We start from the raw sequence: 16,044 nt of genomic DNA on the forward strand, positions 1-16,044 counted from the left end.
TTTGACATGGACTGACCTCCTTCACAATCCAGTAGTTATTGCTCTTATTGCTGTCAATCTGAGGTTTCCTTGTTCCATCCTGCACTGGACTTAAAATGCTTGAGTCCTAAAGTAAACACAAGTATATATTTTTATCCCATGCATAGCTTTGTAAAAAATTTATTTTGTAGTAAATAATAAATGTTTGATAATTACTTTGTAATTTGTGATTCAACTTAAATGTTTCCTTCCTTTTTTTAAGATTTTATTTATCTATTTAACAGATAGAGATCACAAGTAGGCAGAGAAAGTGGGGGAAGCAGACTCCCTGCTGAGCAAAGAGTCCAATTTGAGGCTCGATCCCAGAATCCTGAGCTCATGACCTAAGCCAGAGGCAGAGGTTCAACCTACTGAGCCACCCAGGTGCCCCTAAATGTTTCCTTTGTACTTTTTTATCCCGTAAAAAGTTCCTTGGCTTGAGGGAGTCAGGCAAATTACCATTTCCCAATAACAACCAAATTATAAGATAGATGGTATTACTAATAATTAATGAGTTAAGTAAAAAAGGAAAAGTTATTACACATAATATTAGCAGTGTATTTCCCTATGCTAAATACACCAGACATATCATTGCTTTATAGAGCTGACAGGAGAAGGAATAGTAAAAGTCCAGGGGATAAAATAAGTAATTTGGGGGCACCTGGGTGGCTCAGTGGGTTTAGCCTCTGCCTTCGGCTCAGGTCATGATCTCAGGGTCCTGGGATCGAGCCCCGCATCGGGCTCTCTGCTCAGTGGGCAACCTGCCTCCTCCTCCTCTCTCTCTCTCTGCCTGCCTCTCTGCCTACTTACGATCTCTGTCTGTCAAATAAATGAATAAAATGTTAAAAAAAAAAAAAGAAAAAAGAAGTAATTTTATCATCAGGGTTAAACTATAGGGGGAAAAAGGTGAAGAAGAATATCATAACAGCTGAAAAAACATTTCAGGGATGGAATGTAAGAACAGTTTAACCCAAGAATTCTCCACCAGGTTACCATGACATCCTTAAGAGTCATGACTTGGGACCAGCCAAGCATGTACAGAACCATGAAAATGAAGAAAGGAAAATAAAATTTAAATTAAAATTTTAAATTACTAAATTGATAAAGCTTATTAAGAGGTCCTGAAATGCCAACAACATTTCACTGTAACAACCATTATCTGTAGCAGTACAATAAAAAACAAATATAGAGAGTGACATATTTTAAATATCAACTCTTATAATTACTAAATAAAAATAAAACACATTGGAAATAATTTAATGCATGAGCATTTATTAAGACTTAATACATGCCTAGTACTAGACAAAGGTGAGTGGATCTAAAAGAAATAGGATAGGGGCACCTGGGTGGGTTAAAGCCTCTGCCTTCGGCTCGGCTCATGGTCCCAGGGTCCTGGGATCGAGCCTCACATCAGGCTCTCTGCTCAGTGGGGAGCCTGTTTCCTCCTCTCTCTCTGTCTACCTCTCTGCCTACTTGTGATCTGTCTGTCAAATAAATAAATAAATATGTTAAAAAAAGAAAGAAGAAAGAAATAGGATACGTGGTCATTTCCACAAGAAAATTACAGTCTAAGAAAATAAAGATTTGAACTGAGCAGAATTACTATTCAGAGAGAGAAAGGGAGAATAGCTCTAGCTTTAGACAGCTTTATGAAGAGGTCAAGTAGAAGCCAATGTCTTGAAAGATGAAAACCATTTATTTATTTAAGTATAAGAGACAGGAGGAGGGACAGGGGCACTTGTTAGGTAAAGAAGTCACTTTAGCCAAAGGTCCTGCAGAAAGAGCACATATAATAGTGTATAGAGAATGGTAAGAAGAGCCAGAGCATGTTGCAAAAGAGAGCACGAAGCAGAGTGGGACCTGATTGCTTTCCTGATTTAAAACATGTACAAAATAGCATGGGGATGAATGTTAAGTCCAACTTGAGTCAAAAACACACTGAACTCCTGACTATATTGACGGTATTGGGTTCTCACAGTTAAAGAGGACCCCAAACTAAGCTCAGGGAAAAGTAACAAAAACATGCAAATCCAATCAATGTAATTTCAGTTGTCCCGAGCTGTTTCTATGACAAATCACAAAGTTAAATCAAACCAAGGAAAAGAAAAAGACTGCCCATGCTAGTCAAAGAATTCTGAATAGAGAATCAAGGACTCTCCAAGTAGGAGAGTGGGCTGACCAGTACTGACCCATCACCACTCCTTAGCAAGCTTTGTATTTGTCTTTGCTTCTGTTCCAGGCCAATACTGGACCCAAGATAGAAGCCTCCAATCCCAATGCAACCTTAGCAAATAACCTCCCCTACCAATTTACGGAGCATATGAACATTTCCTCTTTTCCACCTGCAAATTCAAGTACCATCCACAAACTTACCACCACTGCTATGTTTCAGAGGGGAAAAAAAAAAAACAAAAAACAAAAAACTTTTGATTAATGTATTTTTCAAATTCCACCTCCTCTGCCTCCTCTCCCTGCTTCATCTCTATTTCCTATGCATGAGTAGTTTCTGCTGTCTACTGATTCTTTCTCCTCTTTAAAAATATGGCTAAGTTGAGGTCAACCAAGCATTTTTCAGTGATATTGCCCATCCTTGGAAGGAGTCATGCATCTCAGCTTATGGCCCCACTAGATTTCTCAAAAGAATACTCTGTACCACAGTGTATTAAAATTGATTTATGTGCCAATGACTCATAATCACCAAAACTTCCCTTAGCATCTGATTCTGTAGTTCGCTATCATTTTCCTTAAGCCCCACTCTCTTTGTTTTATCGTGCCATTGATAGTCTTCAAAATTACTCTATCTTTCTGACCACCTTGTCTCTTTCACTCAACAGAAATGGAACTGTGAAAAGTAAAGACCATGAACGCTGAAAACATTCCTAATGTTACTATGGGAGTCCAGGGTTGTGTCATCTATCCATCCTAGCAAATGCTAGGAGGGAAAGGAAAACCGTCCAACCTCCACGGCAGGTAAATAAAAGAGAAAAAGGAATGCGAGAGATTGCCTGTGAGACAACAAACACTAAGTGAATCCTAGAAAGTTGTAGAAGAAAGTGTAAGCTACATATCTAAGAGAAGCCAGTGCAGTACAGGAAGGAGCCCAAGTGCTGATACGAATGGAAACTATTTAGATGGAAAAAGACAGCGGGTTGGAGAATGAGAAAAACAGGGTTTCTATGTAATGACAAAAATTATTGATGAGAAGTAGAAATTGCAAAAGCTAGAAATATAATGAAATTTCCTTTTTCTGATCCCAAAGGTGGCAGTTGAAATTTTAAAAGGCCATGTTCTTTTTTTTTTTCTGGAAGAAAAGAAATATTAAAGAAAACCAAGTTTGTACTACAAAACAGGATTAAGATATGACTAAGTCTAAAGATTGACAAAGCTTCTACAATGGAAAGGAGATGTTTCTTGATATATGTCACCTTTAAAAAAAGTCAGTTGAAAACACAGGCAAAGCTTTGGCAGATATATTTAAGTCTATTTTTCAAACAATGACCTGAAGATAAAGCAACTGTCTTGCTTTAAGAAAAGTCATCTTGGGCAAAATGTACTACATTACAAAAAGCTATGCTCTCTAGGTCAGCCCAGGGGAAGATACAGACAATGCTAAATTCCATAAGTATGGGAATTATGAAGAATAATTATTTTAATTTAATATTGCCAGCAGTCAACAAAAGGAGGCAGCACTGGAGAATTCAATAAGCGGCCCCATTCAATTTCAGAAAATAATACAATGTAATTAAACGGAACAAAAATATTAACCCACAGAACATCTGGATGATTCCAAAGCAGATCAGGGGAATTTAAGAAAAATGTAAACTATGCAATTACAGTTAAGTTTCATTTTCTTATTTTGATGCCAAAATGCTCTAAGTAAAGGTATTCCAAAAGCTTTCCTCCAGAAAGGGCAAATGTAACTTTGATCTTAGGTCAGTGGCCAAATCTACAAAGCCCTGCCTTCATTTTCATGTCAAAATATTAGTAAGGAACAAAATGCAGAAGTATAACTTATGCAGAATTCCAGAGCTAAGTAGACTCGTAAAAAAATGCATAACACTGGGGCACCTGGGTGGCTCAGTGGGTTAAGGCCTCTACCTTCGGCTCAGGTCATGATCCCAGGATCCTGGGATCAAGCCCCACATCAGGCTCTCTGCTCGGTGAGGAGCCTGCTTCCTCCTCTCTCTCTCTGCCTGCCTCTCTGCCTACTTGTGATCTCTGTCTGTCAAACAAATAAATAAATAAATCTTCTAAAAAAATGCATAACACTGAGAATGGTGCCATGCATGCAGTAGGATACAACTGAATTATCCTTTTGACAACTGTGATGAAGAATCAATATGGCACTCCAAAAGTATTTGCACTTTATTATAATTATTTCCTGTCATCTGGAAGAATTTGAACTTATTTCTTCTAATGGAATATGGGAAACCACTTAGTTCAGTGATTTCATAGAGGCAGCTAGATTTTTAATTGCATAGCATCTACTGTGACATAAACCAGTAGGTTTAGAAACCATATAGCAAGAATGGTCTAGAAGGATCTAGATATTTCTAGAAGAGTCTAGAAATTGGATGGGTAGCAGAGTTCTAGGCAGAGACTCAAAGAGTGAATACCTAAACAAATACTGGTTCAAAACAAATGAGAACAAATGGCAAACTGAAGAAAAAAAAATTTAGTGAGACAGTAACTGTTCTTGAAAACAAGAAGAGAAATACTAAGTTTATAGTAAAACAGCATTAATTTTAAATGGAAGCCCATAGGACAAGAAGGGAAAAGATTATTACAGTGGAAGTAATTTAAAGAAACAAATTCAGGAGATACAAGCATTACATTTAAGAATTTGCATGACAACCAAATAGAATGAGGATATGTAAAAGTAGAATTTGGCTCAACACCAAAAATTCGTTTTCAGAAGTATGTCTTGTGAAAGGACTTATTTTTGTGACACTCATCTATAGCAATCACCTCCTGCAGCATTCGCTCAGAGGCAAAGGACAGGGATATGTGACATTATATAAACAAATGAATAAATATACAATGAAGTCTGGGGCAAAAAAATTTTTAGAAATGGAGATAAGAAAATAAATTTCAGAAAAGGAAAATTCAGGAAAGCATGCTCCAAAATTAATAGATAAAAATTCTTCATGCAATGACCACAGTGTTCCTCACTGATCAGGTCATGTAGGAAGGTTCTGCCTAAAGCACACGGATTCCATCTAAACCAAGCCATGAAGCTTAGACATTCTACCAGTTGCTTTTGTCGAGAGTTAGTCAATCATAAGTTTTGCTAAAGAAACAAAATTTTCCTTGCTGTGCAGAATCAAAGTACTAACACTCAGAAAATCAGTTTTCTTTGCAGATATCCTTCTAGAGGATCTGCCTTCTTGCTTGCTTGCTTTATCAAAGGAAAAAGATCAGAAATGGTGGGCAAAGAGTGGAAACCAGTTTTTGCTTTTGAAGAATAGCATGGGGCACCTGGGTGGCTCAGTCATAAGTGTCCAACTCTTGATTTTGGCTCAGGTCATGATGTCAGGGTCATGGGATGGAGCCCACGTCATGCTGGGCATGGAACCTGCTTAAGATTCTCTCTCTCTGCCCCTTCCTCCCTGCTCTTGCACTCTCTCTCTCAAAAATTAAAAAAAAAAAAAGTAAAACATTTTTTAAAAGAATAATAGCATATTGAGGTAACAAAAATCATGAGACAAGGAAGGTGCATCTTGAGAGAAATAGAGAAAAAGCAATGGAGGGGAGGGAAGCAAAGAAATGGAGGGAGAGAAGAAAGGAAGAGATTAAATTCATTCTCTCACCAAGGTAAATCTGCAGAAAATCCAAATGCCTATGAGGAAAGTTAAGGCTAAGAGAACAAGAAACCTCAATAATGAGAGTATATCATTCCCAGTGAAATGCAAACAGTCAAGAAATCTTCAAGGACTTATAAGTTTGTTTAAAATAATCACAGAGATAAAGTGAGGAGTAACGTATCTCATGCCACGTGGCTCCCTCTGTGGTTGCCACACGCCCAGGCTGACTTCACAGCACCACTTAGCATAGATCAAGGATAGGTTCGTTGGGAAAGGCGGAAACTACAAGCCAAGCACCAGCAAGAGAAGGCAAGTGTCCCCCATCCTTCTGTACTTCCACAGTAGGTGCTGGGTGCTCTGCCAAACACCGGTATGGGTCTAGATTTTGGAGAAACTGCTCCTATCTCCACCTTGTGGTCACTTCTGATGGGGCAAGTGCGAGAACAACCTACCAACAAAGGTACACACAAACTTGTTGGGCACTAAGCTGTGGATTCAGGTGCCCATCCTTTACAGGAATTTATCAAGGACATACCTGGGGAGCCCATAGAAATTGGACAGCTCCTGCAGCCGAGTGGAAGCCACAGATCCCATCAGAAGCCAACCTGGTGTACAGCCTCTCAGAAGAGAAGACGCTGCCTCCCACACTCCCCACGCTGACCCCCACAAACAGTCCAGCCAGCTTACTGTCTGCACAACCCAGAGTGAGCCCCCCAGGGACATTTTTCAGTTAATTCTGTTCCTTACATCGCAAATCCATGAAAACAACACCACCACCACCAACAACAACAAAGTGAAGCTGAGCGGGCAGATATGAATCTAGAATGCATGTGTGTGAACAAGAACAAAGCAGAAACACTGAAAATGAAAAAAAAAATAAATAAATAAAAACAGTCCCTGAGGTAAAAACTAGATAGACAGCTCAAACATTAGACTCTAGATCAGTGACACATTCAGTAAGCTTTTTAAAAAGAAGCAGGCAAATACAGGTGGGTAAATAAATACAGAGATAGAGACCTACCGATACAGAAGCACTATTGTTGCGAAGAAAAATTAACAACCAAAATAAATAACATGAGCGGGAACTTCTCTTAGGAGTGCGATGATGCCCAAGTGACCTGCTTCTGAGCCCTAAATGAAGACATGGATGAACATGAAGGGCAATCCTGACTTAGCCCGTTCAGATATGATTCTCTGAGTTAATCCTTTCTTCCTATAGTTAGAATTCAACACCTATTTGGTTTTTTTTTTTAATATTTTATTTATTTATTTGACAGACAGAGGTCACAAGCAGGCAGAGAGGCAGGCAGAGAGAGAGCAGGAAGCAGGCTCCCCACTGAGCAGAGAGCCCAATGCGGGGCTCGATCCCAGGACCCTGAGATCATGACCTGAGCTGAAGGCAGAGGCTTTAACCCACTGAGCCACCCAGGCGCCCCTGAACACCTATTTGAATGTGATGAATTAATAATACCACAGATATTGTCAACTTGTTATACTCCAGCCTTTAATGTTTCAACAAGGGTGGTATAGTTTTTTAATGCCCTGGAAGGTAAGTTTAATTAAAAAAAAATTATCATATACAATAGGTAGTAAGGCTCATAGATGCTAGGGAGGCAATGGGCTTACCAGATGACCAAATCCATCCCATCCTCCTCCATACATATACATGTATGTATATATACATATATATGATCAACTATAGTAATAGGATATTATAGTTATTACTATAGATATCCTATAGTAATAGGATAATTTTGGATCATATGGTGAAATTGTTAGTCTTAGTAAATAAATAGATTGTCCATTCCCATTTATGCCCAGAGTAAAGAGAACAGACCACTGAGGAAACAAAATAAAACAAAACAAAACAAAAACTTTATCTTATAGGAAAAAAATTTTTATTACTAAGATGAAGAGTCACATTTTTAAAAATCACATTAATGTTATCTGGTCTTCTGATATCTAAGCAGGCACAAAGTTAGACCATTATGATCTGTTTTAAAACAATGCTAATTACTCTGTGTTTAGAGCCTTTGTAAAGATTTCCTAAACAACAAAGGATTATTATCTGTACTGGCCTGCTAGAGTGCTGCTGCCCACTACTGGCTGTTGCCATTGACATTGTGACAGCTTTCATCCTGTTTACAATACATTGTCACTATCTATGGCAGTTGGTTCATTGCAAACCGTAGATTACTTGGTTGTGTACAAGTTAGCAACTTTATAGCTTCTCACTTTTTTCTCTTTATATTAAGCTATTATTAAGTATACCATTCTCCTGGCCTCCCAGTCTACCCATCTATGTATATTTCTATGGCTGCCACCCTAGTTCATGCATGGATAACCTCACACCTCCGTTTAAGCAAGAGACCCCTAGTTGGTCCCCACCTTTAATCTCTTGATCTGCCAGACTATATTTTCTAAGATAGTATACTCACCTCCCAACCCAAGAATTGTCAGAGGCTCCCAATTTCCAGATACTTCAAATACAAATCACATCTTCTTGGTGAACTCCAATTCTCTTTTTATTATTCTTGAATAGATTAGCTAACTAAATCCTCCTGACCCTTCAGAATAGTGAAGCCTTCTCTAAGTGCTCCAGCCCACACAGACTCTTCCCTTGTCTCACCACAACTCAGTATTTCATTAGACATTCTGGCATATTATTTTCTACGTGTTCATTCTTTGAGGGCAAGAGCCATATCTTGAACATTAGATCTGATTACAGGTATCAAAAGGGAATAGGAAGGGAAGTGGGAAGTTCAGGTGTGTACAAAGCCTTACATAGGCATGGTGGTAAAGGAACCAAAATCATACTTTACGCAGAATGTTCAAAAGAAGGATTTTGCTCTAGAGAGACACACAGCAATCAAATAGAGGTGGTTTAGCTATGATCTACATTGCCTCAAACCTAGCATCAGTAAACAGACATTAAAAGGATAAATATAGGGCGCCTGGGTGGCTCAGTGGGTTAAGCTGCTGCCTTTGGCTCAGGTCATGATCTGACGGTCCTAGGATCGAGTCCCACATCGGGCTCTCTGCTCAGCAGGGAGCCTGCTTTCCTCTCTCTCTCCTGCCTGCCTCTCTGCTACTTGTGATCTCTCTCTGTCAAATAAATAAATAAAATCTTTTTAAAAAAAGGGATAAATATATGGGCTCAAAATAAGGAAGAGTCTCTAAAAGTTTATTCTTTTTAAGATTTTATTTATTTATTTTTGCCAGAGAGAGAGAGAATGAGAGAGTAGTGGGTGGGGGCAGAGAGAGAAACAGACTCCCCACTGAGCAAGGAGCCCAATGCGGGACTCAATCCCAGGACCCTGGGATCATCACCTGAACCAAAGGCAGATGCTTAACCAACTGAGCCACCCAGGTGCCCCAAGTTTCTAAGAGTTTAAAGAAAACTTAAGAACTATCAAATATGATAAAATTGAATTGCAGAGAAACCCCTCCAAGTATATAGCATCTAAGAGTAATAGATAAAATCTTTCAAATGTTCCTTTTTAGTTAAAAAAAAAATCCTTTTTTAGTAAAGAAAAAGAAGTAAACAAAGGCCAGAAACATAAAGATTCACCAAGATTCACCAAAATTTCCAAGCAGTAGTCAAGCACTAGATTCAAGCAGGGCCGACCTGGAGGGCATCCATCCATATCTGATAACATGGATACTGAGTCTGAAAATGTCCCACACACACACAATGGAAAGGAAACAAAGCCTAGGTCCCAAGCAAGACAGAGTGCTGATTAGACACTCTGCCTGAGACCCAGGAATCCTTAGAGGAGACGCCCAGAAAAAGATGTGGCCCACAGAAGAACAAAGGGCTACCCAGCTTAGCCTTAGCTTGGTCAAAGCCAAAAAAAGAGAGAAGAATTCTTCTGAGTGCCCATAGGACAAGACCACTTTCACTTAAGATTTGGGACCAGAATTCCCACTAATAAAGGGGCCTCAAAAGTCCCAAGCCAAAAACATTGTTTAATACAGTTACAAAAAATATAGCAACCCAAAGTGCCTCACAGAAGTAAGTGAAATTTTCTCTGGATTAAACATAAAGCTCAGAGGAATTATACATATAAAGTTACAAAGAATATAAGTTCATAATACTTTTTTTAATTAGTAACTATCTAAGTAAACACATTTCCACAGACCCCTGCAAAGAGTGGCAAACTTAAAAGTGCAAATGGCCCTCCTATTACAAAACAGCTACATCCTAGATAAAGAACCTATCTTAAATACATTTCTGGGCTCAAAGAAAACAAAGGAGGACTCCAAAACTCCACCTTCCATCTACAAAAAAAAAAAAAAAAAAAAAAAAAAGGTAAGCTGAAACCAAATCAGAACTCTAAGCTACAAGGCAACGTGATAAGGTTTTCTAAAGCTAAATGCCGGTACTGGCAATTCAGAGATGAAGTCTGTTCTAATCTAGTGTCAAATTCAGGGAACTAAACCTGAGATTCCTGCCTTTAGACAGATAGAGGAGAAGAAAGCATCATGGTCTCAGGCTAGCAGTGACCCCTGGCAATAGGCCAAGGTCATCATAAATACTCAGAAGGAAAACATGCCCAATTTCAACCCCATGTCCTAAGTCAAAAAACATAAGAGTCCAAAACCAACAGTTGAATATTTATAGCAGCATTATTCATAATGGGCCCAAACTGGAAGCAACGAAGATGTCCTTCAGCAGGTGAATGGGTAAACTATTGCACATCTAACAATGGGGTGTTATTCAGTGATAAAAAGAAAGGAGTTAGCAACTTACAAAAGGACATACAAGAACCTAAAATGTGTATTGAAAAATGAAGGAAGCCAGTCTGCAAAAATTATATAAACATTAAAGCATACAACATTCTGGAGAAGGGTCTCGGGCTCGCGCAGTAAACAGCAGGTGTTTTGTAAACAAAGAGGTGGAGCGCAGAGGATTCTTAGGGCAGTGAAACTATGCTGAATGGTACTGTACGTGACTTATACAAAACCCAAGGAATTGTACAACACAAATAATGAAACCTAAAGTAAATTATGGACTTTAGTTAATAGTAATGTATCAATATTGGCTTACCAATTGTAACAAATGCACCGCATTAATGCAAGATGTTGATAATAAGAAAACGGGGAGAGTATTCAGGAATTTGTTGCACTCGGTATACAATTTTTCTCTAAAAATAAAGTCCATTTAAAAAAAGTATGAGCTCATAATCAAAGATGATCAAATATTTAAGGCATCAGCAACATGAGAATTCATAAAGAATTCCCAAGTACTTTCGATCCTGGCATTATTATACACAGTCTGTACAACAGCCATATGGAATTACAAAAATTGGCAAGCAACAAAAGGTGATCAAAAAAATGACCAGAAAGATTGTTTTAAAAATCAAATTGCAGGGTCATAGGGTAGTTCTATTTTCAACATTTTGAGGAACCTCCATGCTGTTTTCCAGAGTGGTTGCACCAGCTTGCATTCCCACCAACAGTGTAGGAGGGTTCCCCTTTCTCCGCATCCTCGCCAGCATCTGTCATTTCCTGACTTGTTCATTTTAGCCATTCTGACTGGTGTGAGGTGATATCTCATGGTGGTTTTGATTTGTATTTCCCTGATGCCGAGTGATATGGAGCACTTTTTCATGTGTCTGTTGGCCATCTGGATGTCTTCTTTGTAGAAATGTCTGTTCATGTCCTCTGCCCATTTCTTGATTGGATTATTTGTTCTATGGGTGTTGAGTTTGCTAAGTTCTTTATAGATTTTGGACACTAGCCCTTGATCTGATATGTCATTTGCAAATATCTTCTCCCATTCTGTCAGTTGTCTTTTGGTTTTGTTAACTGTTTCCTTTGCTGTGCAAAAGCTTTTGATCTTGATAAAATCCCAATAGTTCATTTTTGCCCTTGCTTCCCTTGCCTTTGGTGATGTTCCTAGGAAGATGTTGCTGCGGCTGAGGTCAAAGAGGTTGCTGCCTGTGTTCTCCTCAAGGATTTTGATGGATTCCTTTCTCACATTGAGATCCTTCATCCATTTTGAGTCTATTTTCATGTGTGGTGTAAGGAAATGATCCAACAATTGCACTGCTGGGTATTTACCCTAAAGATACAAACGTAGTGATCCGAAGGGGCACGTGCACCCGAATGTTTATAGCAGCAATGTCTACAATAGCCAAACTATGGAAAGAACCTAGATGTCCATCAACAGACGAATGGATAAAGAAGATGTGGTATACATACACAATGGAATACTATGTAGCCATCAAAAGAAATGAAATCTTGCCATTTGCGACGACGTGGATGGAACTAGAGGGTATCATGCTTAGCGAAATAAGTCAATCGGAGAAAGACAACTATCATATGATCTCCCTGATATGAGGGAGAGGAGATGCAACATGGGGGGTTAAGGGGGTAGGAGAAGAGTAAATGAAACAAGATGGGATTGGGAGGGAGACAAACCATAAGTGACTCTTAATCTCACAAAACAAACTGAGGGTTGATGGGGGGAGGGGGGTTGGGAGAGGGGGGGTGGGGTTATGGATATTGGGGAGGGTAATGTGCTATGGTGACTGCTGTGAAGTGTGTAAACCTGGCGATTCGCAGACCTGTACCCCTGGGGATAAAAATATATGTTTATAAAAAATAAAATTTAAAAGTGTGTTTCATGGCAAAAAATAAATAAATAAATAAATAAATACAATAAATACAATAAAAAATCAAATTGCAGGTATGAAAAAATATAATGACTGAAATTAAAAAGTCAGAAGGTAAACTGCAGATAAGACAAATTGAAGGGAGACACATATGAGTCTAAAGAAATTACTCAAAGTCAGCACAAAGTCCCAAGTATGGAAAATATAAAAAGGAAATTAACAGATATTCAGGCAATAATAAGGTTTAACAAACAATGAGTTTCAGAATTTAAAGCACCACTATGCCACACACAGCAAACTTCTCAATAGCAGCCAGAGAAGCCTGAAGACATGAAATATTATCATCAGAAGTGGAAGAAAATACTTTTCAACTGATAAGTTTTTGCTCCCAGTAAAAAAATAATTTTAAATTTAGAGGCATCAAATAAAGTAGCCAAAAAATGTGTCAACTATGCCCCCCAAAAAAAGGAAAAAAAGAAAAAGAAAAAAAAACCAAGTGCAAGAAAACCAAACTAACAAAAATAGCCTTAGAACATATAAAGTAAAAATTCATAAAACTACAGAGGAAAATGTATAAACCTACCATTGTAGTGGAAAATGTTAACAAATTCCTCTCTCGGCTATTGATACATCAAGAAAACAAAAATATTAATAAGTAGATAAGTGATTCAAACACAAGAAGCTTGACTTACTAGCCATATACAAGGAACCTTTTACCTGTTCGCATTCTCAAGTCCACATAAAACATTTACAAAATCTGATGCTATTTAAGAAGCCAAAAAGCAAGTCTCAACAAATTTTGGAGAACTGATGGCATCATAACCACATTCTCTTGCCACAAGTTAATTAATTAAGACTTCAATAACAAAAAGGGATAAATTTCGTCTAGACATTTGGAAATTTAAGAATTCACTTCCAAGTAATTCTGGGAGAAGGATGAAATCGTAATGGAAATTTTTAAATATCCAACATTGAACAATAATATAAAAGGCATTTGTCAAAATTTGTGGAACACAATTCCTTAGAAGGAAATTATACCATTAAATTTTTTAGAAGTCTGAAAAGTGTGTCAACATAAAAGGTTACAGTAGAATAAATATAATAAAATAAACCCAGAAGCTCACCAAAGCCAAAATAGATTCATTAAAAAGCATGAATAAAATATGGGCAATGCTGGTAAGATGATATGTGCGTGACATTACATATTTGTCAAAACCCACAGAAGTCTACAACACAAACAGTGAAATCTAAAGGGTCAAAATAAGAAAGTTAACACAAGTAAAGAGTATCAAGAATAAGAAAGAGGTCTCAGGGCACCTGGGTGGTGTAGTTGGTTAAGGGTCTGACTCTTGGCTTCGGCTCAGGTCATGATCTCAGTGTGGTGGGATCCAGCCCCAAGCTGGCCTTTGCACTCAGAGTGAAGTCTGCTTGGGACTCTCTCTCACTCAGCCCCTCACCCACTAAAATACATAATTAAATCTTTAAAAAAGGGGATGGGGGGTCCTGAAGCTACAGAGAGCAGAAATTTTAAAAGATAATGAAAGAACATGAACAAATGGACACCAATAAATTTGAAAACTAAAGCATATGGCTAGAAAAATATACAGCAAACTGACTCAAAATAGAAAGTCTGAATGAATTTATAACCATTAAAAAAATTGTATCAGTAGTTAAAATCTTCCCTCGAAGTAAATCCAAGGCCCAGGCAGATTCACGGATACATGTTATCAAACATTCACAGAATATATATCTAAACATATGCAAAGAAAGGGGAAGATCTTGCAACTCATTTTATTATGAACTTAGTCTAACCTTGTTACCAACATGTGACAGGAACAGTATAACAAAGGAAATTTACAGGCCAATCTCACTGACAACATAGATGTAAAATCCTAAACAAAATATCACCAAACTGGATCTAGCAATGTAAAAATTATCAACAAGATAAATTTATTTTAGAATGCAAAGTTACTATGGTAGAAGCTCTATTTATGATTCTTGTTATTAACATTAGCAGATTAAGGGGGGATGGGTGAAATAAATGATGGGGATTAAGGATGAGCACTGGGTGATGTATGAATGTCGAAACTAGTATCACACTGCATGTTAACTAACTGGAATTTAAATGAAAACTTTTTAAAAATTAGCAGATTAAGATTAAAGAAAAATAACATAATCTTGATAGATGTATAAACTGTATTTAAGTAAAGTCAATAACCATGCATGGTAAAAATTAGCAAACTAGGAATAGAAGGGGACTTCCACAATTGATAAAGGGTATCTATAAACACAAACGGACAATAAACACTCTATTCAATAGTGAAATATTAAAATCATTCCCTTTAAAATCTGAATCAAGACAAGGATACCACATCTATTCAACATCAAACTGGAAATTTTAACCAATACAACCAAGAAGAAAAAAAAAAAGAAATAATAAATGAAAAGACTGTACTCAGGTTTGAACTATAGCATCACCATGACTTGAAGTCAAAAATATTTTTAATTTTAGGAGGAGATAAACATAAATTGGTAAGACCTAGCTAACTTGTCCATATAAGATTTAGCTTAATCTAAAATGGAAGAGGAAGTGAAATGGCCAATAAGCCTATGAAAATATGCTCAAATTCACAAGCAATCACACAAAATCACAACAGAGAAAATACGTCAATTCACCCAATTATCAAAAATGGAAAAGTGAGAAAGTCAGCCATCATGAGGATATGGGGCTACAGAACTCCCATGCAATACTGCAGGGAGTGTCACTCGGTCTTCAGAAAACAAGTAGCCTTATTTGGTAAAAATAAACATTCTAGATTTTTTTTTAAAGATTTTATTTATTTATTTGACAGAGAGATCACAAGTAGGCAGAGAGGCAGGTAGAGAGAGAGGAGGAAGCAGGGTCCCCACTGAGCAGAAAGCCTGATGCGGGGCTCGATCCCAGGGCGCGGAGATCATGACCTGAGCCAAAGGTAGAGGCTTAACCCACTGAGCCACCCAGGCGCCCCCATTCTAGATTTTTTACACCTAAATGTATATCCTGAATAATCTCTTTTCGTATTTGAGGATAGTTGACACACAATGTTACATTCATTTCAAATATACAACACAGTGATTGTACTTCTATGGAGAAGTACCATACATCATGGTACCAAGTGTAACTACCATCTGTCACACCACACTATTACATTATCATTGACTATGTTCCCTATACTGTGCTTTTTATTCCTGTGACTTATGCACTCCATAACTGGAGACCCATATCTCCTATCCCTCTTCATCCAATCTGCCCAATCCTCACTACCTTATCCTTTGGCAACTATTAGTTTGTTCTATTTATAGGTCTGATTCTGCTTTTTGTTTGTTTATTCATTGATTGTTGTTAATTCCACATATGAGTGAAATCATATGGCATTCATCTTTCTCAGTCTGACTTAATGCCCGTGGCATGATATCCTCTAGATCCATCCATGCTGTTGCAAATGGCATGATCTCATTCTTTTTTATGTCTGCATAATATTCCCGTGTGTGCACACATACACACACTCACATACACGTGCATACACACTACATCTTCCTTATCTATGCATCTATCAATGGAC

The 16,044-nt window shown here is 37.8% G+C and overlaps 1 protein-coding gene across 2 annotated transcripts in view; it reads right to left on the bottom strand.

Annotated features, from left to right (window-relative positions):
* Positions 1 to 16,044, bottom strand: part of ITPR2 (inositol 1,4,5-trisphosphate receptor type 2) — a 491,082-nt gene that overhangs the window by 272,458 nt on the left and 202,580 nt on the right. For both annotated transcript variants that reach the window (XM_047741839.1, XM_047741840.1), the window contains exon 27: positions 17 to 106. In XM_047741839.1, coding sequence (XP_047597795.1) covers positions 17 to 106 — 90 coding nt within the window. The remainder of the gene's footprint in view (positions 1 to 16; positions 107 to 16,044) is intronic.

The sequence above is a fragment of the Lutra lutra genome, chromosome 8, assembly GCF_902655055.1.
Source record: "Lutra lutra chromosome 8, mLutLut1.2, whole genome shotgun sequence".
Classification (NCBI taxonomy): Eukaryota; Metazoa; Chordata; class Mammalia; order Carnivora; family Mustelidae; genus Lutra; species Lutra lutra.